Source organism: Sorex araneus, chromosome 3 (assembly GCF_027595985.1).
Source record: "Sorex araneus isolate mSorAra2 chromosome 3, mSorAra2.pri, whole genome shotgun sequence".
In the NCBI taxonomy this organism is placed as follows: Eukaryota; Metazoa; Chordata; class Mammalia; order Eulipotyphla; family Soricidae; genus Sorex; species Sorex araneus.
In genome coordinates, this window is record NC_073304.1 from 65923245 (window position 1) to 65949616 (window position 26372).

The 26372-nt window shown below is 37.7% G+C and overlaps 1 protein-coding gene across 4 annotated transcripts in view; it reads right to left on the minus strand.

Moving 5' to 3' along the window:
• The window catches only part of NUBPL (NUBP iron-sulfur cluster assembly factor, mitochondrial), a 211904-nt gene that overhangs the window by 124617 nt on the left and 60915 nt on the right, over positions 1-26372 (minus strand). For all 4 annotated transcript variants that reach the window (XM_055131554.1, XM_055131557.1, XM_055131556.1 and 1 more), the window contains 2 exons: positions 9697-9736; positions 9515-9605 (listed from right to left, as the gene is read on the minus strand). In XM_055131554.1, coding sequence (XP_054987529.1) covers positions 9515-9605; positions 9697-9736 — 131 coding nt within the window. The remainder of the gene's footprint in view (positions 1-9514; positions 9606-9696; positions 9737-26372) is intronic.

Consider the following 26372-nt stretch of genomic DNA (forward strand, 5'->3'; position numbering starts at 1 on the left):
GTCAATGATAAAAATAGATCAGTATAAATTGCTTCATAACTCTGAACTTTATATAAACTGCCTGTGATTTGGAGTCGGGGTCCTTGTCAAGACTCCACTGCATTGGATGAGACTTGGACCATAGTTCAAACTATCGCTGGCTCAGGCTAGTAATAAAGTTCCTTTGCTTTTGCATTATCATGTGTGGAACTAGGTCTCTCCGCAATTGAGGATCTGAAACTTGGGTACAACAATAATTTTCCCTTTTCAACAAACCTCACATTTTAGTATAATCTTCAGAGCCTCTACTCTGTATCTTTTATTTCATAAAAGGTGTAGCAGCAAGTCTCTCTTTCTCTCTCTGTCTCTCTGTCTCTCTCCATCTCTCTGTCTCTGTCTCTCTCACTCTCTCTCCCTCTCTCTCTCTCTCTCACACACACACACACACACACACACACCACTTCTAGGAAAGCCAAAAATATCTTTTCTTTTCTTTTTATCGGTTTCTGGACCACACCTGGCAATGCTCTGGGGTTGCTCCTTGCTCTGCACTCAGGAATTACTCTAGGAGTGCTCAGGGAATCATATGGGATACCGATCCAACCTGGGTCAGCTGTAAGCAAGGAAAGTGCCCACCTTCCATACTATCTCTCCAGCCCAAGTAAAAAAAATAAAAAATAGAAAAAACTGAAAGGGATTTCATTTGAAACCTTTCCTCTTTTTTGTTGTTTTTGTTTGTCCATTAGTTCACTGGTGGGGGCACATCCGGCAATGCTCGGAACTTAACTCCTGGCTCTGCACTCAGGATCACTCCTACCAAAGCACAAGAGACCATGTACTGTGCTGGGGAATAAGCTGGTTTGGCCACTTGCACGGTAAGTGCCTTAGCTGTTGTGTTATCTCTCTAGCCGATGCCATGCCTCCTTAGCTACATTCTATTTTCCATCACTTCCAACCAGGAGTGTGGGATGTGGGAGTGGGGATGGGGTGGGAGATTACATAGCCAAGAGGAGAATGCAGATGTACATACAACAGAATATACTTCTAGAATATTATTCTATTTCGATGGTTTTACTGTAAATTTATTCTTAATCCTTTATAACCTTTTTTATTTGTTGTTCTCCTAAAGTATCACACAAGCTTCCATCTAATATCTATTATCTCTGTACCTTTCTCATTCTCTCTGACCTGTCTCTCCTGTAGTTGCCAAACTTGTCTATACACTAAAGTAGCTGGAGTGCTCCAAAAATGCTATGTTGGGGTCACATATCAAAAATTAATCAGCATGGAATATGACCTAAAATTCAAGCATCTTTAAGATCGCTGTGTGACCCTAATATGTAGATATAATGCAATATCATTGCCCCCCCCAAAAACCTTGAATTTCATTATTAACCTCAGTTCTTTCCCTGCTTCTTAAACTACTTTTTTACTTTCCTCTCTACTAATGTTATTTATCCCCATAAAATCAGAAAAAGGTAATCAAAGAGAAGACTTCAACCCATTACTCTTACTATAATTTATTTACATAATACAAGTTATGAAAGTAGGAGATTCACAGTGAGGATAATGGTGATGGTGATGATATCTAATATCAGAAAGTCTAAAACCCTATTTATTATAAGATAGAATATTATTTTATGTGGCACTAAAAGAAAAATAATACCTAAAATGAGAAGGAGCCAAACAGAATTCAGTATATAGCTAAAACCCAAGAAGGATTACACTCTCTTAAACTTAACGAGAATGCAACATATATTCACAATTTAGAAACAAATTTCAAGGAAATGTGCAACTCTCAACTGCTCCCTGAACAAGGCAGAGAAAAAAAAAAAAAGACCCACAAGCTGGTGAGTATGTGTGTGTGTATGTGTGTGTGTGTCTGTGTGTGCGCGCACCGTGGCGAGGGTGGGAGCGGGGTGGGAAGAGTAAAAAAAGTCTCTAACAGAGTTCAATTAAAAAATATCTCAATAGCCTCTCACATTTTCACCTTCATCCTCTTTCCATTTTGCAGTTGAGTAAACTGGGGCTCAGAGAGACAGAGACAACTGATCTTGGAGAAAAGTAGCCTGGGCCCAGATCTCTGGAGTCTTAGTGGATGGAGGCAGACTTGAGTTCCCATCCTGCCAAAGGCCCAGCACATCACTCACCCATATCCAGCTCCCACCTTGACTGCCAAAGAAACAGACCAGCTTAATCGCTAATCTGGGAAAGACACTGGCAACTGTTCATCTCAGCTCCAAAGCTCTTGAAGCATGAGGCTGCATATGCCACCTCCAAACTTCAGAGCTGACAGCCCAGTAGAAGTACAGAAAATTAGATGGTAAATTTGCGTAGAAACTCACTGAGCTCAATGACTGAGGCACAGAAGACTCAACTAGCCCTTAACAACTCAGTAAATCCCCAGACAATGACTTTAGTAACACCATTAGTAGATAAATGCAGTAACAAGCAATACAAAGTAAATTATTTTGTGCTTGCTAAAGGAGCAGGCTTGGGGGAGGAGCAGGAAACTGAGGAACTGGGGAACTTTTAATGAATAGAGAGATGCATGATGCAAAGAGGCTCAATAATGAGATCAAAAGCAGAGGAGAAAGTTATAAAAATAGGACAGACCAAATGGAGGATCAAAGCCATGAGCATGAATATGAAATGTTCAATTTATATTAAAGAAGAGAGAAATAGACATAAAGAAAGAAACTCTTTTTTTAATTTTAGTTTATTGAATCACCATGAGATACAGTTACAAGCTTTCATGTTTGGGTTACAATCACACAATGATCAAACAATCATCCCTGCACCAGTGCACATTCCCCAACATCAATATCCCCAGTATACACCCCCTTTCCCACCCTCCCACTGCCTCCATGTCAGACAATATTCCCCAACTCTCTCTCTATTTGGGGGCATTATGGTTTGGAGTTTACCACCTGCTTTGGGCTGCATTCCCAAGCAACCAATTCTGGAAAGAACCCGGCCCGGCACACTGGGGGCCACGACCGGCCTCACACCATTCACAGGCTGGGCCTCAATCAGAAAGACTTGGGCCCCCCACGAGAGGCGCCGGGCTTGAACTCTCTCTTCAAAGTTCTCCTGCCCCCGTGCCTGGCTGTCTTCACTGGGGCCCCTTGGAGGGGGGCGGGTTGAGTTTCCTCCCTGCCCCTAGCAGAGCCCCGGCAGCCGAAGACCTCCAGAACCCAGCCACAACCATGCTCAAGGCCACTTCCCACACACTCGGTCGAGCCTCACGCATGAAGGAACTGTCAGAGGAATGCAGGTGTGTGGGACCCGGGCTGGATCTCCAAGTCTCTCGGATTGGGACTGGGCCTCCTCAACCCAGATCCCCCATTTTCCAGTAGCTAGGCAGTCACACCCACAAACTGCCCCCGGCAACCGTGTAATCCCATCAACCAAGATCCAGAGACTATAAAATAAAGCTCCCAGAAGCACATGGCCATGACTTCTTACTATCTAGGTTTCCATCTTGGAGAACCCGGCAAGCTACCGAGAATATCCTGCCTGCATGGCAGAGCCTGGCAAGCGTCCCGTGGCATATTCTATATGCTAAAAACAGTAACAGTAATGGGTCTCATTCCCCTGACCTAAAAGAGCCTCCAATGCGGCACCATTGGGAAGGACGAGTAAAGAGAGGCGGCTAAAATCTCAGGGCTAGGACGAATGGAGACGTTACTGGCGCCTGCTCGAGCAACTCGATGAACAATGGGATGACAGAGACAGTGATATGGTGATAGTTTGTAATACAGATACTGAGAGGTTATTATGTTTGGTCTTTTATCTACTTTCAGCACACATCTCCCATACTGCCTGATTCCTCCAACCATCATTTTCTTAGTGATCCCTTCTCTATTCCAGCTGCCTTCTTCCCCCTACTCATGAGGCAGGCTTCCAACTATGGAGCAATCTTCCTGGCCCTTGTATCTACTGGCCTTGGGTATCAGTCTCATGTTATTTTATACTCCACAAATGAGCGCAGTCCTTCTATGTCTGTCCGTCTCTTTCTGACTCATTAAAGAAAGAAACTCTTCAAGAATTGTCTGACCCCATTAAAAAAGGGGAAATAAGAATAATGGAGAACCCAGAGGCGGAAGAGAAAGAGAGAAGGTGCTTATTCAAAGTTATGACATTGAGCACTTTCCAAATCTGGGGAAGGAATGAACATGAAACTAACAGAACTATTTAAAGGCAAAAGAGAGTTACATCAAAACAAACAGGTAAGAAACTAGTAAGAATTCAGCACAAACACAGAGTAATAAAAGTGAATAGTTTGTTTTTAATTACTCAAAAAAGCAGGTTTTCGGATTACCAGGTTTTCATCATTCTCAGCAGAAAATCCAAAGCCATAAGAAACTGGATGACATATTCAAACTATTCAAATCCAGGGCAGAAGAGGTAGTTCAGGGGTGAAAGCCTTGCCTTGCACACTGCTGATCCTGGTTTGATCCCCAATACTGCATATAATTCCCCAGCACTGCAAGAAGCAATCCCTGAGCACACAGCTAGGGTAAGCCCTGAACACTGCTAATTATGTCTCAAAAGAATAATAAAAAGTTTTTTAAAGAAAAAAAAAGTGCCAGATGGATTAAGTAGTGAATTTACACTCTCAAAATAATCAGTTCTCAAATTTTTCAGTAAAATCCAAAAGAAGTATAAATTTCCAAACTAATATTGCACACTCTCCTGTCTCTGTCTCTCACTCTCTCTGTCACACACACACACACACACACACACACACACACACACACACACACACACCTATCTAATGAATATACATGCAAGCATCCTGAAGAAAATATTAACAAACTGAATTCAATATGTTAAAGGAATCATCTGCCATTATCAGGTGGAACTTGCTCCAGGGATACAGAATATTTTACATACTCAAATCAACAGCCACCTTGGATAAATAAAAATCAAAACAGCAATGAGATACTACCTCATACCACTGAGATTGGCATATATGCAAAGGAATAAAGCCAGGAATAATTCCTGAGCATGATACTTCTCAAAAACCTAAGAATCAAGGGGTTGGAGTAATAGCACAGTGGGTAGGGCATATGCCTTCCATCCAGTCGACCCAAATTCAATTCCCAACATCCCAGTGGTCCCACAGGCACTGCCAGGAGAAATTCCTGAGAATAAATCCAGGAATAACTCCTGAGCACTACTGGATATGACCCCAAAACCAAACACAACAACAAAAAACTAAGAATCAAGCATCCATAATGACCTAGCAATTACACTTTTGGCATTTACCCCAAGGGTACAAAAACACTATTTCAAAAAGAGAAGAGGAGAGATCCAGAGAAGGAAATGAGAGAGAAGGGAGGAGGGGAAAAGGAGGGGAAGGGAGAAGAGGGGAGAGGGAGAAAAGAGAGAGGCAGGGGAGGGGAGGCATAGGTGGGGAAGGGGAGAGGGAAGGGGAGAGGAGGGCATGGGAGGGGAGGGGAAGGGAGGGGAGGGGAGGGCAGGACATGGGAGGGGAGGGGAGGGCAGGGGAGGGAATATATTCTAAGTATCCATTAACTATCCCAGTAAAATTGTTATGGATCCATGTGTCTACCCCATCTTTTATCCTGGTATTCTACAGAATATTTGCAAAAAAAGAAAAATGTCTCTTCATCACTTAATAAACTGTGGTTTTTGTACTATTTATCGAGAGCCAAACCTCCAAATACTCACTAGGTCATCTGTCAGACTACCAAATTTCCAATTATTTTTTAGGTTAGGATTTGAACAATCTTGAGAAGAACAATGAATAGAGTCAGATGACTGACATGTTGAGAGCAATGCTAAATTTAGAAATCAAAAATGTAAAATACTAGCAATGAATATAATTATTCTATATTCTCTGACAGTAGTCACACAAGATAAAAGAAACTGGGTGATGGCAGGACACTGAAATTTGGAATTGGAATCTAGCCCTCCTCTCTTTTGCAATATCCTCCAAATTAGCACTGTACTGTAGCACTGTCGTCCCATTGTTCATCGATTTTTTCGAGCAGGCACCAGTAACGTCTCCATTGTGAGACTTGTTGTTACTGTTTTTGGCATATCAAATACTCCAGGGTAGCTTGCCAGGCTCTGCCGTGAGGGCGAGATACTCTAGGTAGCTTGCCGGGCTCTCCGAGAAGGAAAGAGAAATCAAACCCGAGTCAGCTTCATGCAAGGCAAACGCCCCACCTGCTGTGCTATTGCTCCAGCCCAGCTGTGTCCCAAAACAGAACAAATTGTAGTTCAGCAATTTGGTTACAACAGAGTTAATGTTCATGTGTTTTGCTATTGTTGTTTTGGGAACAAACCCAGTGATGTTCGGGGCTTACTGGCAGTGCTTAGGGGACCCTATGGAGTGCCAGGGATCGAAGCCAGGTCAGCCGTGTGCAAGGCAAACTCCTTACCTGCTGTACTTCACTTCGGCCCCATGTTTATGGTTTTGATGCATGAATTTACTATACTCCACCACCAAAAAAGCACCCAGATCATTCCACCACGGCTCCTATATCCTCTTCAGTCCATTTCTTTAATTTTTGTTGTTTGTTTGGTAGTCACAGCAATGCTCAGAATTTAATCCTGGCTCTGAATTCAGGAATCACTCCTGGTGTGGCTCAGGGGACCATACGGGATGCCAGAACTCGAACCTGGATTAGATGTGTGCAAGGCAAGCGCCCTCCCTGCTGGGTTATGGTTCCAGTTAATCCTCCAAACTAATGATAATAAACAACTCTGGTTTCTTCAGTTTTTTACCTTTTACTTGTGATCTCAAAGACTTGCTTTCATTTATAAAAGTAGGTAAATTTAAGTTTGAGCTTCAGTTACAATAAAATTAATTTGCCTTGTTAAGTCTGGTCTCACTCTGGGCAGGCACATGCACACTCAAGTGCTCTCTCCCACTTTACGGGGGCTCCTTTGTTTGCAGAGATACTTCTGTCACAGTTAGAATGAGACTTAAAGTGCTCTTAAGAATTTAAAAGGACGCGTACGGGACACCAAGGCCTGTTCTGGATCTTTGTGCTCTTATTGCTAACACGAGTCTCTAACTCTCTGATCATGAGAAAAACAAAAGCATTTATACCATCTGTGTTTATCCATACAAAAATTCTAAGTAATTCCATATTGAGAACTATATATTAGCATAAGTAGGAGAAATTTTATATTTAAAATATTCTCACTGCCTACTCCAAATGGAATCCCAGTGACCAAGAGTTTCCACAAGCAAGGCCCAGGTATTCAAGTTCCAGGACTAAATCTCCAGGCCACATGGAGGCGGAGTACCCAGGCTGTCCCTCCCTGGGTCCCCGCCCGCCCAGCTGACTGGCTGTCAAGCCCACAATTTACCTTCAGGTGCCATCTTAGCGCATCAACAGCCCTGGCCCAGAGACACTGCAGCAGCAAACTGGAGGGCACCACAGAGCAAGAGATCTCCCAAAGCCCCATACAGAGCCAATTTCACCAGGATACCCCAGATGGAGCAGGTGCAGTCTCCACACCTACTCCAGATGGAATCCTGGTGACCAAGAGCTTCTACAAGGAAGGCCCAGGTATGCAGGTTCCAGGACTAAATCTCCAGGCTGCTTGGCAGCAGAGGACCTGGGCTGTCCCTCCCCAGGTCCCCAGCTGCCCAGTGGACTGGCTGTAATGCCCACAATTTGCCTGGCCCAGAGACTCCCAACTGAACCCCAAAATGGATTAGTGCCATACAGAGATATCTCTGGAACCCAACCATTTACAATCTAGAAATTTACATTTACAGTTGTGGCCATGTGAGCTCTCATGATATTCAAAATGAGCAATGGAAAATAAATTATCTACCATCTGCCCTAAGCAGGCAGGCTTGAATGGTGGTAGGAAAATTCGAGCAAAACATAATGCCCCAAATTAGAAAGAGAGTGTTGGGGAAATTGTCTGCCATAGAGAAAGGGTGAGGACTGGGGAGTGCTGGGGACCCTGGTAGTGGAAAATGTCCACTGGTGGAGGGGTGGGTGTTCCATCATTATATGGCTGAATCTCAAACATGAAAGCTTTGTAACTCTTTTTCATGATGATACAATAATTTTTTTTTAAAAAGTAATGTGGAGTTCATGCCCAATTCAATCAGCTTAATCAATGGCTGAACAAATAGCAGTACCCCTAAATTATTTTAAAATAATAATAATAAAATTTAAAAAAATATTCTCACAACAAAATAAGAATGTTTCGCTTTGTATTTTCAGATTTCTATTGATTCAAACTTTAACTATAAGCAGAATAAAGACTTTAAATTTTCCTTTAAAAATATTTTTTTAAAAATGTGGTTGGTTTAAACCACACGATAAATGTCAAGGTCTCAAATGAATTGATAGAGAAGATATATGACTTGGACAATTGAAATTACTAACTGTGGGACTAAGTAAAAAAATAAGCAAACACAAAGAAATTTAAATGCAGTAGGAAAATAAGATTCTGATCAGTATATCAGAACTTAATCAGGACAAATTATAGACAGAAAAGAATTGCCTCTACAGGCACTGTCTCATCAGATTGCTGATACAGAGGAAAAAGAATTTCACACTTCAAGACATTATTGCAGCTACTTACTTGTGCAACTGAGAATACGTAAATATCTACAATAGGAAATGTCAACCTATAGACAATTTTGACAGGACCCCATCAAAATAAAGAGTGAGCCAAAATTAAGTGGATAAAAATCTAAATTATGCATAATATTTACTTAATTATAAATTCATAGATAAGAGTTCAATCCACAATGTACAGACCATCTAATATTTTTAGATCATCAAATTAACTGTTCTCTTCCGTTCTTAAGGAAAAACTAAAGTTAATTGGACAGATATTATATATGCCAGTACATAGCCATATGCACTTCGAGTAAAACAAATTTCATTTTGGTCTGAGATGATTTTAAATCACAAGCACAATGGTTTATATAGTTTTTCTACATGTGAGGAATTTCTACATTGCACCTATAATTGAGAATTGGTCTCAATGAGATTAATAATCAATTTTTAAAAAGCAGGTTATAAAATACATTTCCTCCTCTTCAATCCCAATAGAGACAGAATAACATAAAACATTTGGATTTTTAATAGTTATTAGGATTTTATCAATGGGGTGACAGATGTCGCAGCCAGGAGCCCAGCAAGCTACCAAAAGTATCTCACCCAAACAACAGAGCCTGGCAAGCTACCATGGCACATTCGATATGCCAAAAACAGTAACAAGTCTCACAATGGAGACGTTACTGGTGCCCGCTCAAGCAAATTGATGAGCAACAGGAAGACAGTGATACAGTGATACAATGATTAGGATTTTAATGGTCATAAGCAATGGAAGAGATTAAATCATGTTAACAGTGAAATTTGGTCTTGGCACCACATAACTCATTATATATCCAATCTATCAACTAGATTTTTTTGCAAAACAACTCAACCCTGACTACAAATTTTAACAACTTTCCAATCAGCAAATGCATTACCCAGAATATGCCAATAATAAAATAATGTGAAATGCAATTTCTTACCTGCCTCAGCAATTTCTCAACAGCTGACATTACCATAAGGCCTCTCCAAACAACTGGTGCATTTTCTTCAACCAAGAAGCCCATAGACATACTGCAGTAGCAAACCAAAAATACAACTGATTGATACAATTTAATCAATATTATTCTGAAGTATCACATAAAGTAAAAAAAGACATGCTCACCAGGCAATACCATAATTTAAAAGAGGCCTCATGAGGTTCCCTGAAATGAGAAAAATGTATGTATTTTAGGAGACTGTGATTATACATAAGCATACTGATTTATTTTCTTATTAGTGTCAAATTAAAAATACAAATAGACTATTCATGTTATTGTTCTGTAATTCCCAAGTAAGCCATCGCAGCTTAAACATAATTATCAAACATCAAGAAATACCCAATAAATACACCATCTAGTGCAGTTGGAGTTAAGGGCTGTAGCTCAGTGGCAGAGGGCATACTTCTCATATGTGAGACCCCAAAGTCTATTCCAAGCATGCAAAAATAAATAAGTATACAAATGATAGATTTAAAAAAAAATACTTGGAATACAGTTTTATTTAGAAGCAATTCATCTACAATTTTAAAATGGTTCTAAATTTTCAATAATTCCGTTTTATTTATGTACAAATATGTAAATCATATATACAATTACCAAGTAAGTGTACATGTGTATACCTTCATGAAGTCATCTAATCAGTTTTTCCTATACAAGAGTATTCTTTTTCTTTCTTCCTTTTTCTTTTTTTCCTTCCTTCCTTCCTTCCTTCCTTCCTTCCTTCCTTCCTTCCTTTCCTTCCTTCCTTCCTTCCTTTCTTTCATTTTTGCTTTACTTGAATAATTTGAAAAGTACAAAACTTTTAAAAGATCTTTATTTTGTATCTCAACATAATAAAAGTCATATATGGAAAATTACAGTAAGCAATAATAAAAGACTGAAAAAGCTTTTCTCTAAGATTGGGAACAAGATAAGAATGTTGCCACTTCTCAATATAATACTGATAGAGGAAGGCAGCAAGGTAGGAAGGCAGGAACACAGGAAGGAAGGAAATCCAAACTGGAAAGGAAGGAATAGTTTTCTTAGTTCACAAATGATAAATGATAAGACCTTATAAACAGAAAACACTAAAGATTATTTTTTTAAAAACTGCTAGAGCTAAAAAAAGAATTCAATAAAAATATTATTTATTAAATAATAAATAATGTAAAAGTTGCAAAACTCAACTGTAGCTCCAAAACCCAAAATGAACAATTTGAAAAGTAAATTATGAAAATATTTTATTTATAACAACATGGAAAAGAGGCACTGGAGAGATAGTAGAGGCATTAAGGTCCTTGCATAGGGGATGGAGCGACAGTACAGCAGGTAGGGCGTTTGCCTTGCCCAGGGCCAACCAGGTTCAATCCCTGGCATCCCATATAGTCTCCAAACACCGCCAGGAGTAATTCCTGAGAGTAGAGCCAGTAGTAGCACCTGAGCATCGCTGGGTGTGACCCAAAAAGTAAAAATAAATAAACATGTATATATATATATATATTTTTAAAGATGCTTGTTTTGTACACTTCTGACCTAACGTAGGTTCAATCCAATATCATATATGGTCCCCTAGGTATTGCCCTGAGTACAGCCAGGTATGATTTTTTTAAAAAATTATAAAAAAGTTTAAAAAATTGTTTTTTTTAATTTTATAAATAATTTTTATTTAAAGAACCATGATTTACAAAGCTGTTGATAGTTGAGTTTCAGATCTATTATATTTTAATAAAAAATCTTAATGAAAGAGGTGAAATATTTGTATGTGTAAACCACGAAAGAATGATGACAGAAGGCTGCAGAAAACATAAATAAAAATACATCCTGTGTTAACTGACTAGATTTCATTGTTAAGAGTTCAATACTACCTAAAACAATCTATAAATTTAATACAACTCCTATAAATATTTCAATGACTTTGGGGGGGGACATTAAAATAAAGATAATTAAAATTCATATGGAATCTCAAAAAATCCTGAAAAGCAAAAGAAGCTTTAAGAAGCTAGGGACTGGAGCTTCACAAGCAGGAAGCTGGGTTCAATCCCCAGAGCTGCATTGTCCCCTGAGGACCACAGGGCTGAGAGCAGAACCTAAACACTGCTAAGTGTGCCACAAACAAAAAACCCACACATAACAACAACAAAGAATGAAACTAGAGGACTCACACTTCCTAAATTCAAAACTTATAACCACACCAGGGCTCAAAGAAACAATAGATGTGCTTAGTATGAGTGAGGCCTGGAGTTTGATCCCTGGCATCATATGCCCAAATTCCAGTTCTGACAACTGTAACCCTGTAGACCCTAGCACCAACGTGGCCCGGGAAGCACTGGTATGATTCAGTGTAGCTTATATAGATATAGAAATAGATATTTACCTTAAAAATAAAGCTACATTAATCAGAGCAGTGTAGTACTGGCATAAAGGTAACAAATAAATCAGTGTACTAGAATAGAAAGCTCAGAAATATGTCTGCAGGTATATCAGAAATATACCTGATAGAGAAGCTAAGATTATTCAAAGGGAAAGGTCAGTCCTTCAACGAACAATACTGGGAAAACTGATATCCAATAGGCAAAAGAATGAAGTTGGACCCTTACCTAACACCATATACAAATATTAAAAAATTAACTCCAAATGTTTCAAACACCTAAATATTACAGATAACATAACCTCAGAAAATAGGACAAAGTCTTCATGACATTGTAATTGCCAATGTCGTCTTGAATATGACAAGACAGACACAGAGAACAGGAACAGAGAACAAAAAATAAAGGCACAGGGAACTCACACACATCCAAACAAATAAACTGAACTTCATAAAAAAATGTGTGGCAAAAAAAAAAAAAACTGTCAACAATAAAAAGGAAACCCAGACAGAGAACAGAGAAAATATTTGTAAATCATTTACCATAAATGAAATTAACATCCAGAGTGAGACTTACTGGAAAAAAAAAAAAAACCTTAACAACAACAACAAAAAAGAAAACCTGACACCAAAAAGAGCAAAGGAGGAACCTGGAGTGACCTACACAGCGAGTAGGGCGTTTGCCTTGCATGCGGCTGGCTTGAGTTCGATTCCCAGCATTACATATGGTCCCCTGAGCACTGCCAGGAGTAATTCCTGAGTGCAGAGCCAGGAGTAACCCCTGAGCATCGCCAGATGTGACCCAAAAAGAAAAAAAAAGAAAGAAAAAAAACCGAGCAAAGGACCTGAAAAAACATTCCTTTAATGAATAGCTATTAGTGGCCGATAAGCACCTAAGAAAATGTGTTCAGTGAACTGATTAACAGGAAATTTTCAGTCAAAATTACAGCAAAATATTACCTTATATCCACAAGGGCGATTTTATCTATCTATATTTGTTTATTTATTTTTAATGTCTAAAGCGTTAAAATAAGTAACAAGTACTGGTGACAACATGGGAAAATTACAACTCTGTATAATGTTGGGAATGTACAGTATGGCAAAGCCATTTTGAAATATAACATGGTTTTTATTTTTAAAAATCAAAAATATAATCAATACATAAACTAGTAATTCCATTTCCTAAACCATACTGCCCCCAAAATCAAAGTATAATATAGAGTATAGGGTTTCTAAGTATTTGTATACCTATGTCTATGCATAGTAGCTAAAATGAAATAGTCATAAAAAGACAAATATTGTATACTTTCCATTATCTGAGATACCTGTGTAGCTAAATTCATAAAGACACAAAGTAGATTAGTGGTTTTGAGGTAAGGAAAGGGAGGGATGGAAAATTAATGCATAATGGAAATCGTTTTTCCTCCACATGCTGTTTTATGGTTTATGGGTGTTGTGTTTCTTTTTTGTCTTGGAGCTATACTCAATCAGTGTTTTGAGGGTTACTACTGGCGCAGTGTTCAAGATTTGCTCCAAGCAATACTTGCGAGACCAACCATAAGGTACTGAGGCTAGAATCCAAGACTCCTGTATGCGAAGCTTGCTCTCTATTCTCTGGGCCCAGTTTTAGCTTTTTTGTTTACTTATTTTGTTTGGTTGGTTTTTTGGGCCACAATTGGCAATGCTCAGAGGTTACTCTTGGCTCTGTACTCAGTATTTAATCCTGGCAGGGTTCAGGGGACCATATGCGATGTAGTGGATCAAACTCAGTTTGGCCACATTCAAGGCAAGCACCTGACCTTCTGTAGTACTGCTTCACATACACCACTTTTTTAACTGAAAAGAGTTATGGAAAGATTTAGACATCATTGTTGAAAATTATAAATGTTAATCTCACTAAACAATGCACTTAAAGTGGTTACAGTGTAATGTTATTTACCACAACAAAAAATTTAATACATAAAAAGTATGTAAATAACTTTAAACTCATAATATAAAACAAGAAACTATATTAATCTTAAAAGGAAATATATTCTCTACTATGGTCAAGTACAAAAAAGGAAAGGAAAACACATTTCACCAACACATTGCTCTAAAAAGTGAAATAATCAGTACAGCCCTGTCTCATTCTTGTGACCAGATCCTGCTTGTTCACCACAGCTACAGCAGAAGCACTCAGACCGATCCAATTTGGACTAGCACTGAGCACAAAGTTTAGGACAAAATCATTAAAAATCTGGCAGAATTATGTATTCAAATTTCTTCACATGCTCTTTAGGCTCTTCCTCCTCTTTTAAGAGCCAAATTTTATTATAGATAAAGCATATGGACATGGTTTATATAAGAAACACACTGCTGAACTCTATTCATTAATCCTTACTTAAAGGCCATGGACCCTCATTAAAAGAGTAATGAATAAATCTGTTTTAAGCTAAAATGTGCATATATAGATACATACAAAAGAGAATTTAATGGTTTCTCTCTTTAACTTCTGATTGAATGATCATGTTCTGTATCCCCAAATCTAATTTGATAGCAACATTTAAACACATGTAACTTTGTCAATTCGCTCAAAAGCATTCAGCTTAAATTTTCAGAGTATCAGTTGAGCTCTACTTTATTTTCTACTTTCTACTTTCTTCAATTACATGTATATGCATATTTTAAAAGTATCACTATAAAATGGTTACCAAAAGTCAAAACCCCAGCTCTTTTCTATTTCATAGTTCTCCAGACTCAATTACTGTCAATTTCACTGATTTTTTAAAATTCTTCTTTTAAATTAATTTTAGGCTTATAAAGAGGTGCAAAGTTAGTACAGAGACCTCGCATGAATTTCACCTGGCTTTCCTTATTTAACATTTCAACACTAACACAGTGTATATACAATTAACCAATGAATCAGCATCATTCAAATTATAGCAATTTTTAATTATCTCATAAAACCCAGGCTTTAACTCCTTTTCACAAATACAGGCACGCTTTTCACAAACTCATCGTCCCAGTATAATTATATCACAACTTATATTAATCTTGAAAATGTTAATAATAGCTTAGTAATTTTTTTATCTTCTGAATTGATTATAAGGAGGTATTTGGAAGATGAGACCTGTGTTTCCTTCATTTTCTAAGAGTATACCATTGGTATGTTCTAAATAATCTTCCAGTTGTGTAAAGAAAGAGCTTTTCAAGAGTGAATACACAAATCAAATAACTTCTATATTCAAGCTCATCATCTTAAACAGTCATCTGCTCAACCACTCTTAGTGGTGCTTTTTGAATAACAAAAGTGCTTGATTTTTACATAATCTAATTAAATTTTTCCTTTATAGTACACTTTTATGTACTAGTATCGAAAGCATTCCCTAATAAATTATTATAAAGATATACTTACATCCTCTCTAAGACCTTTTTAAGTTTTGCATTTCACAGTTAAGTCCTAAAACCATCTGGAGTTAATTTCTGTGTATAGTGTGAGGATTCACTTTCTTCTTATTTCTATGTGAATAACAAATTGGCCTTTCATCAATAATCCACACTGCCATCTCTATCATAATCAGGTTTCCACATACGTGTAAGTGAATTCCTGGGCTCTGATCATCTTAATTCAATGATGGCTTATTACCCAATCTAAAGCCAATATCAAACAGAATACGTACTGTAGCTTTATCTGACACAGTAGGTCATGGATCTGAGTCTTACCTAGGTCTCACATGTCTTACCTATTCTGTCCTTTTGCTAACTTCACAAATTGTAAATTCAGTTTGGTAAATTTCCACAAACCAAATGTTTTGTTGTTGATGCTGTGTTGCAGCATTGAAGGTTTACCCACTGCAGCACTGGAGGTCACACAGTTGGTTGTGATTGCTTATAAGGGGTCCACACTTGGTTAATGTAAACCAGGAATTGCATATTAGTTGTAGTGTTCACATACACTTTACAGACATCAATCACTAGAAACACTCAACAGCACTGAGGAGATAACATGAGATGGGGACTGGATCAAACTCACTGCTTCACACACACAAAGTGGGTGTCTACCTCTGAACCACATCCCTGAGGACCCACTGAAGGAATTTGATGAAATCTGAAAAACCATTAAAAATGTCAATCTTTCTACCCATAAAACCTCTTTTGTTTCTCCACTGACATGTTTTAAATCTTTTGATAAAGTCTTAGAATTGTTTCCAAATAACATTTGCATATTTCTGTAAATTGTTAGAATTTTTTCTCAGGTACCTATACATTTGTGTCTCTAATAACTTCACTATTAGTGTAAAGAAATTTAATTTTCTAGTGTGTGAATCTTTTATCTAGATACTTTTCTAAATGATCCTATTCATTTTAATAATCTTTCCATAGAAATTTTCATTTTTATGTATGATGTTCTGCAAAAGACAATATGCTTCTATTATCCAATTCCTACTTATGTATTATAGGATTTGTTCAAACTCTGTTTTTGTACGTAATTTTTGTCTGTGTAATGCTAAGCAAAAGCTGTGTTACAGATTGGACTTATATCTAATTTTCTATTCCATTAATAAGTAGGATAAAATTGAATTATTTGTTCTTTGAGTGTGCCCTGCTATTTTTGTGCTAAGATCTCTCTAATTACTTATTCCATTTCTTTAATAAGTATGCAATAATACAGATTCTCATTTTTTTCCTGAATATTTTATGGTAATATACTTTTTTAGGGATTGTCTCTTTCAACAAAATTTTATACTTTATTTTCAAAGAATTACCTACATCCTTATTTGAAACAGCTGTATTCTCTCTCTATCTCTCTCTTTCTCTCTCTCTCTCTCTTACACACACACACATACACACACACACACACACACACACACACACACACCTGCCTTGCCAAGCATTTTCCCAATTTATTGGTCCCTTCCAAATTCAATTTTTGGTTGAATTAATACTTTACTGTATCACTGTTTTTATATTCATTCATTTTACTCTTAATCATTTCCTTCTAGTTTCTTTGGGTTTACTGCATTGTTCTAAGTTCTTATACACTGAGAACAATTTATCTTTAATTTTCATTTTTAAATACAAACACCTGGCAATACATTCATTAGTATCACTGCACCACTGCCATCCCGTTGCTCATTGATTTGCTCGAGCGGGCACCAGTAACATCTCCATTCGTCCCTATTGCGTTCAGGGGAATGAGGCCCATTATAGTTACTGTTTTTGGCATATCAAATACGCCACAAGCAGTTTGCCAGGCTCATCAGTAGATACTGTAAATCGCAACTTCTCTCTACCTACTACATTCATTCTGAGCCAAGGACAAGTCCAACACATATCCCAAAAAGTTACTAATGTAGGGAAGAGTTATTTCAGATATCTCTTGTTAAAAATGCTATGCTTTGGGTGTTTCAGATTTTCTAAGATGATTCTCCACTGAGAAATTTTCTCTCCTTAGGTGCCAAACTTTATCTCTATTCCTTCCACATGTATCTAAAACCCCAAAGCCTTTCTGCATCACCAGGTAATACCTGAGTAAACATTAATTCTAATGCATGTCTGCATCAGTTCACATTTCTCAGCACTCATGAATTTTAAGAAATCCCCTTCTTTTTTTTCAATTTTGTCATAACTTTATGATAGCATGATTTACATACCACAAAATTTTGTTGTACTATTATTTAGATAGTGATGATGCTATCACAGTTAATCTTACAAAGTTTTTCATTGATCCAAGAATATCATTGTGTCCATTTTTAGTCAACGTCTGTCTCATTCTTCAGAATCTGGCAAAAATATTTACAAATCTCTATAGATTTTCATGTCAGTCTATATAAACAGAATAATATGCAATTTTTGTAATTAATATTTTTTTCTTAGCATAAAGTTACAGCATTTCATATTCATGTTGCTTTTTTCTTTTTAATTTTTTATTGAATCACTGTGAGACAGACCCTTACTAACTGTTCATGATTAAAGAAATCCCCTTCTTTCTAAGTCACATCAAAAAAAGCAATTTTTATCACTATCCCATGTTATATTTTCAAGTACACTTAGATTTTTCTGAAATTATTCTGCCATGCTGCCAGAAACAGAAGGGGGAAATCTGCTTTGTTATATAGTGACTATAGACCCACCCCAACCTATAATGTCCAGAACTCAATTTTTCAAGTCATTTTTTAATAATTTTTTTTATGTTTGTTATTAGTGTTGTTGTTTGGGGGCCATACCCAGCAGTACTCATGGCGAATTCTTGGCTTTGCACTCAAGGATCACTCCTGGTAGGCTTGGGGGACCATATGGGATTCCAGGGATCGAACTCAGGTAAGCCACATGCAAAGCATGTGGTATGCTTTGGTATACCTATCTGCTGTGGTATCACGCCAGCCCCTTTTGAAGTATTCTAGGTAGACAACGGAATTAACAAGAATTTTGCATTTTCCTTTCCACTATTAATAACTTCTTTTAGTATTAGTGCAGTGGCTAATACCTGCATTAGCAAAGGCAGCCTCATCTTTTTTTTTTCTTTTTGGGTCACACCTGGCGATGCTCAGGGGTTACTCCTGGCTTTGCACTCAGGAATCACCCCTGACAGTGCTCAGAGGACCATATGGGACACTGGGAATCGAACCTGGGTTGACCGCAGGCAAGGCAAACGCCCTACCCGCTGTACTGTCACTCCAGCCCCAGGCAGCCTCATCTTGAGTTTAATGTAATATAGACAATATTATGCCAAAATAAAAGAAAAAATATGAATATCATCATTTACTTATGTTTCCACTGAAATGAGTAATCTAATTAGTTTCACTTTTGAAAACATGGATTAAAGTGCAAACCAGATCTGGAAATTGAAGTTAGGTACTGTAAGGTGAATGATGTTCCCCCCCACCACCCAAAGTCATATATTGAAATCCTACCCACAGTGCAATGGCTTTGAAGAGGAGGCATACTGGAGACAATTAGGTTACAAAAAGTGATGCTTTCAAAAAAGTAGTAGAGCAATCGTACAGGGGGTGAGGTACTTGCTGGCATCCTATATTCCCTGAATCCCACAAAGAGTGATTCTCCGAGTGTAAAACCAGGAGTAAGCACTGAGCACCTCTAGGTCTGGACCCAAAACAAACAAAAATAAAAAACTTAAGAGCTTTCTCAGCCTTCCAGCCATCTGAGAGAAGTGAAAAGTCACTGTCAGTACAGCAGGCAGCATCAGGTCCTCACCTGCTTTCCAGTCTGCTGGCATCTCAGTCTTGGACTACTCAGCATCTACAACTAATATGAGTAATGTTTGGGGCTCCAAGTCACCTGATCTATTTTCTGCTATTACAATCACAATAGAGAAAGGCACTGGGAAAAGTCAAACATCTTTTCATAAAACTGAAAACCAATTTGTTTTTTTCTTTTGCAGTGCTGGGGATTGAACACAGGGTCATACACACGTAAGGCAAATGCGCTAAAACTGAGCTTCATTCCCAGTTCCCAGAAAGCAGAATTTTTTAATGCTGAAAAGGAACAATTTTTAATCTACTTAAATAGCATGTCAAATTCCAATTCAGAGAAAATGTGTACTTTAAATATTGCTCATTGTTTAGTGAATCATAAATTATAACTGAAAGCTCAGCAATATGAACAGATTTCACCATCATGTTAAATGTGTTTTTGCACAATTTAACAGGGAAAAAAATACAATGAAATTCTAAACATGTTCTGTACATGCGGTCAAAAGAAAAGTAAAGGCACATTCTTCATTATTTCCTACTAGAAACAAGTGAACAAAATTAATGTCTTTAGTTTAATTAATAATAGTATCAGAATTGAACGCTGGCATAGACTGAAGCCGTAACAATAAATTAATCCTGAAAGACTTTTAACAACTCATGATTACAAATACAAGTTAGTTGATTTGCCTTAGGAGTTTATTTTTCTTAAGGTGTACAAGAAAGCCATTCATATAAACTTAATAAAAAAAAAACTAACAAAGTACCACTGATTGAACATTTAGTTGGAGACAAAAAAGTATATGTTATTAACAACAGACACTGAAAAAGCATTTGATTCAGCAGATATTTATGATAAAAGTTCTGAACAACTGATAACATCACAACAAAATGAAGATTATATATATAACCCCAGCTAAAACCATACTCCTTAGTTAAAAAGTTACTTTTCAAATCCAGAAAAAGGATTATCCACTCGAACAACTTCAATTAAATTCATTATTAGGGATCTTGGTCAGAACAATTAGATAAGAGAAAACAAAAGGAATACGGAATGGGGGAGGGGGCAAGGGGAGGGAAACTTAGAAGAAATAGAAAGAAGCCAGACTGAGGAAAAAAGGGAAACTACCATTAGAGATGATATACAAAATGTTCTAAAGTTCCATTAAAAAGCTACTGGAAGCAACAAGTACAACACAGTGGCTGGTATCAAAATTGATAAGCAAAAATCTGTTGCATTCTTATTTGCAGACAAAAAGCAAGAAGAAGAAATTAAGAAAAACCCATTTAAGGACAGATAATCTTCAACAATGGAAGGAAAAGTATGAAGTGGAGCAAGGAAAACTTCTTCAACAAATAATGTTGGGAAAACCAGTTAGCCAGAATTTAGAGCTCTTTCTGATGCCAGGCATAAAAGTCAAATCAAAGTGGATTAAAAGTTTCTATGTGAGGGGGCTGGATCAATAGCACAGCGGATAGGGTGTTTGCCTTGCACGCGGCCAACCTGGGTTTGATTCCCAGCATCCCATATGGTCCTCCGAGCACTGCCAGGAGTAATTCCTGAGTGCATGAGCCAGGAGTAACCCCTGTGCATTGCTGGGTGTGACCCAAAAAGCAAAAAAAAGTTTCTATGTCACATCTGAATCCATATATTAAGAAAAATATAGTGATATCTTCATGATACTGAATCTAGAGGTATCTTCAATGATTTAATGCCACTGACCAAGGGAATGGAAGCAAAGATAAACACATAGTACTACATCATATTAATGTTTCTGCACTACAAAAGAAACCATGGCCAGAATAAAAAGACACTTTATAGACTGGGAGAAAATGTTTGTCCAGCACTCACCTGACAAAGAATTGATATGCAAGACAAAAAAGTGCTAGCAGAATTTTACAAGATAAAAACAAACAACCTTGTCAAAAACTGATGAGAAGAGATGAATAGAAACTTCCTCAAAAAAAAAAACATACTGACAGCCAACAGGTATATGAAAAAATGCTCACATCATCAGGGGAATACAAACCAAAACAACAATGAGATTCACACCAATGAGACTGGCACACATCACAAAGAATAAAACCAATCAGTGTTAGCATGGGTGTAAGGGGCAAGGGACATTCACTCTGATGGGAATATCAATTGGTCCAGTGTTTTTGAAAAACAATGAACATTTCTCAGAAAACTAAGTATTGAGCTTTTGTGTCAAACCTATTAATTCCACTTCAAGGCATCTACCCCAAGGACTCAAAATTTCTATTCAGAAAAGACATTTGCACTCCTGTGCTCATTGTAGCACTATGCACAACAGCCAAAATCTGGAAACAACCCAAATGTCTGAGAACAAAGGACTGAATAAAGGAATTACAGTAGTAATTCATACATACATTCAAACAATGGAATACTACTCAGCTTTAAGAAAAGCTAAGTTCAGGCAATTTGCTACTACATGGATGGATCTGGAGAGTATCATGATGAGTGAAGTCAGTGATGTAACTTCTGGTAGTAATCCCTCTGGACCTAGTTACTAAAATACTAAAATAAAGAAATCTAGAACCTCGGGGCCGCTATTGTGGACACACAACCTCATATCTCTTCATTCTCAGCAATGGAAAACAAATTATCAAATGCTTCCTTTCCAGCAGGTCCGACTCTGGGGGTGGGGGGGAAACTCCAAATAATAATTGTGAGTTTTTTGTTCGAATGTAATAAAAATAAAGAGAAAATAAAGTGAAATTTATCAGTTACATAGGCGGGGTGGGGGGCTGGGAGGTGGGGGGGAGGTTTACTTGTGGTTCTTGGTGATGGAATATGTGCACTGGTGAAGGGATGGGTGTTCAAGCATTATGTAACTGAGACTTAAGCCTGAAAGCTTTGTAACTTTCCACATAGTGATTCAATAAAAAATAAATAAATAAATAAAAATAAAACTTAAAAAAAGAAAAAAGAAATTAAACGGCCAAAAGTTAGGTATGTGGGAAACAGACCCACGAACCACCTCCGGCTCAGCTATACAAGCTCATTTATTGGCCTTACTTCAGAGACCCATAAAGACCCTCTTAGAGTGATTCCCAAACTCCTCCCCCAAAAAAGTATGGCTTACATCAAAATGACCAATAAAACAAGAGTACACACAAAGGTGTAAGACATGCATCCTGCCAACCTCAATAAAAATCCCCAGAACCGCATAAACATCCCCTGAGTACAGTCAGGGCCACTCCTGGGCACAGAAACAGGAAAATCCCATGAGCACACAGGGGTGAACCTATCCCCAAAATAAACGAAAATAAATAGGTCATTTATTTTCATGATCATTCATGGAACATGGGTGGTATATTGAAAGTTTGTAAAGAACGTCAGAATGCTCTGTGCATAATAGTTTGAGAAATCATCATTGCCTTATCATAGCATGGATCATTATTTTTTATCTCCTCATATCTTCAGGATAGTTCATTCATCAAAGCACAAAGATTACTATAAATTACTAAACCATTTCAACACCATAATGCTTCATAGGATGAATAACTGCATCTTTCTTATTATATTACAACAAAGTACTATCATTTCTAAAAGGTGTGAATTTAATTAATGGGTTGTAAATCACCAGTATATTTCAAAAAGATTTAGGAACTGACTGCTTTTACATTACAAATTATCCAGCCAGTCTAGACACTGTGACCAAATCAAAATGAATAGCTAAGGAAAAGTAAATCGCTTTAATCATTCTGTGAAAGTTGCCATCATTAAATGTTCCAGGTATAACTCTCATCTTGCATTAACATATGCCTCCAGAGACCTGGGCCCTACGAAAAATGGATGAGAACGCTATTCGAGTATCCCAAAGAGGAATCGAATGAGCTATGCTTTGGAGTATCACATTTCACACAAGTGAGAGAAGGAACCTGGAGTTCCGACCTCGGTCGACAATCAAGAATCAGGGACACTGTCTGGTGTGCCAAGGCGTCAAAAATCAGATGGGCTGGACACATAATGTGATTTAGAGACAATCGCTGGACTAGAGCTGTTACAGACTGGATTCCACGGGACGTCAAAAGACCAAGTGGCCGCCCACCTACGAGATGATCAGACTTCTTCGTCAAAGCCCTGACTGAACAGTTTGAGGCTTTTCATGTTCCTGGAGCAAGCAGACGCCACTGGGCTACACTAGCACACAACAGGGATGAATGGAGACGTTACTGGAGCCCGCTCGAACAAATCAATGAACAATGGGATGACTAGTGATACAAGTGATAACTAATCTAAATTCATATCTTCTTCTACAGTGATTCCATTTTTCATAGTAAATCAGTTAAGAAGCAGATATTCCAAACAAGTTGGTATTAATAATAATTCTGAAAAAGATCTTTACCTTCTACTTTATTCCATTTCTTCAAAATTAGAGATTGAAATACAGCTGAACAACAAAGCTCAGGAATATACATCTTTACAAAGATCACAACTTGAAATAATATAACTAAAAGCATTAACTCAGTTTTTTTTTCTTTTCTTTTTTTTTTAATTTTATCAAATCACTGTGAGATAGTTACAAGCTTTCATGTTTGAGTTTCAATCTCACAATGATCAAACACCCATAATTCCAACAGTGCACATTCCCCACAACCAATATCCCCAGTATACCCCCCTTTTCCACCCTCCCCTTGCCTCCATGGCAAACAGTATTACCCATAATCTCTCTCTACTTTTGGGCATTATAGCTTGCAACACAGACACTGAGAGGTCATGATGTTTGGTCCATTATCTACTTTTGGCACACATCTCCCAAACCGACAGGTTCCTCCAGCCATCATTTTCTTAGTGATCTCTTCTCTATTCCAGCTGCCTTCTTCCCATTGCTCATGAGGCAAACTTCCAGCTATGGAGCAATCTTCCTGTGCTGTGTATCTACTATCCTTAGGTGTCAGCCTCATGTTATGTTGTTTTATACTCCACAAATGAATGCAGTCCTTCTATATCTGTCCCTCTCTTTCTGACTCATTTCACTTAGCATGATACTCTCCATGTCTATCCATTTATAAGCAAATATCATGACTTCAACTCTCCTAACAGCTGCATAGTATTCCATTGTGCAGTTGTACCAAAGTTTCTTTAATCAGCCATCTGTTCTAGGGCACTTGAGTTGTTTGCAGATTTTGGCTATAGTGAACAGTGCTGCAATAAACATATAGGTATAGATGTCATTTCGACTGTGCTTTTTTGCATCCTCGGGATATATTCCCAGAAGTGGTATTGCAGGGTCATATGGAAGCTCAATTTCTAGTTTTTGAAGGACTGTCCATATTGTTTTCCAGAAAGGCTGGACTAGTCAGCATTCCCACCAACAGTGAAGGGCATCCCTTTTTCCCCACATCAGCATTAACTCAGTTTTTAAATGAAAACAGAGACTTCAGTCAAGAATATGCAACCTCACTTCATTAATTTTAAAGAATATTTAAATAGGTAAATAAGTTTTATGAAAGCAAGTCTTTATTCCCATATTAATGAGTATACAGTTAAAAATATAAGAAGCTTCAGAAAGTAGGAAATTTTATTTCACATTCTCATAACCCACTTTCTTACTCTCTTTTTCTAACAAACTCAAAAAAAAAAGGGAAGGTGCATCCATGAGTGTTATTTTGGGACAATTTCACATGACAGGTAAGACACAATACTTCAACCAATTACCCAGTAAAAGTTTTACACACCCTATTTAGGGGTCATGGGATATGATTAAGTGATACAGCATCTGCCTTGAATGTGTGAGACCATGGATTCAATCCAGGTACAACCCCTGACCATATGACCATACTGGTACTTCTGCTGTGAATCCCAATGAGCACCACCACCACCTAATAAGTGTGTGACATCCCCCACCCCAGACATCACAAGAACAAATAGAAGGAAAGGGGAGTGTCCTACTTGTTTCACTAAAAGAATTTAGAAAAGAAAGAATGGAATAGGACAATGACTACATATTTTAGGGTTGTGATTATCCTCTTCTGCCAGGTATATGTGATGACACCCAACTACCACCCAAGTGCTAAAATTCCTCCACCAATACTAGCATTTTGAGAAAACTTAGTTTCTTCCAAAATGAATGAAACAACTTATATACCCACCTAGAATAAATGTATGTTCCTATTTCTCTGCACACCCACCAGCACTATTTATTTCTTGCCCTTTTGATGCAGTCATTCTCACAGGTTGGAAATGGTATCTGATCATTTGCATTTGCATTTCCCTGATAATATGTGATAATGAGCACCTTTCATGTGCCAAGTAGCCATCTGTATATCTTCTTGGAAAAGTGTCTGTTAAGCTCTTCTCCCCATTTTTGGATAGGGCTATTTGGGTTTCATTGCTGCTGCATTTTGGATATCTTGGGTATATGCAATGCAAGTATTTTCTCCCATTCAATAAGATGTTTCTTTGTTTCAATGACAATTTCTTTCACTGTGCAGAAGCTTTTTGTTTGGTGTAATTCTATGTTTAGTTTTGCTTTTATTTTCTTTGCCAATGGAGTTGAATCATTGAGTTTTACTTCTATGCATTTTATGGCTTCGTGTCTAACATCCAAGCCTTTACTCCTATTAGAGTTAATATTTCTGCAGAAGTGAGATATTAATCCAATTTCATTCTTTTGCATGAAGCTATTCAATTCACCCAGCACCATTTTTTGAAAATACTTTCCTTTCTACAGCCGGTGCTCCTTGTTGTAAATTAGATGACCAAATGCCTTAGTTTTTATTTCAGGCTCTCAATTAAATCCCATTTACCTATGTGTCAGCTTTTACTCCAATACCACACTATTTTTATTTTTTTTTTGCTTTATTTATTTATTTTCTTATTTTTTTGCTTTTTGGGTCACACCCGGAGATGCACAGGGGTTACTCCTGGCTCTGCGCTCAGGAATTACTCCTGGCAGTGCTCAGGGGACCATATGGGATGCTGGGAATCGAACCTGGGTCGGCCGCGTGCAAACACCCTCCCCACTGCACTATCACTCCAGTCCCGCTATTTTTATTTTTATAAGTTTCTAGGGTAGTATAAAATCAGAGAACATGATGCTTCCCATCTTCCTTTTTCTCATAATTGCTCTGGTTATTATGAGTATTTTGTGGTTCCATACAAATTTTAGTAATGCTCATATCTCTAATACATAAGCATGGACTGTCGTTCCTTTCTTTGTTTCTTCTATTCCTTTCAATAATGGCATAATTTTCAGTAAAGGAGTGTGTTAGGGACCAAAGCAAAAGTATAGTAAGT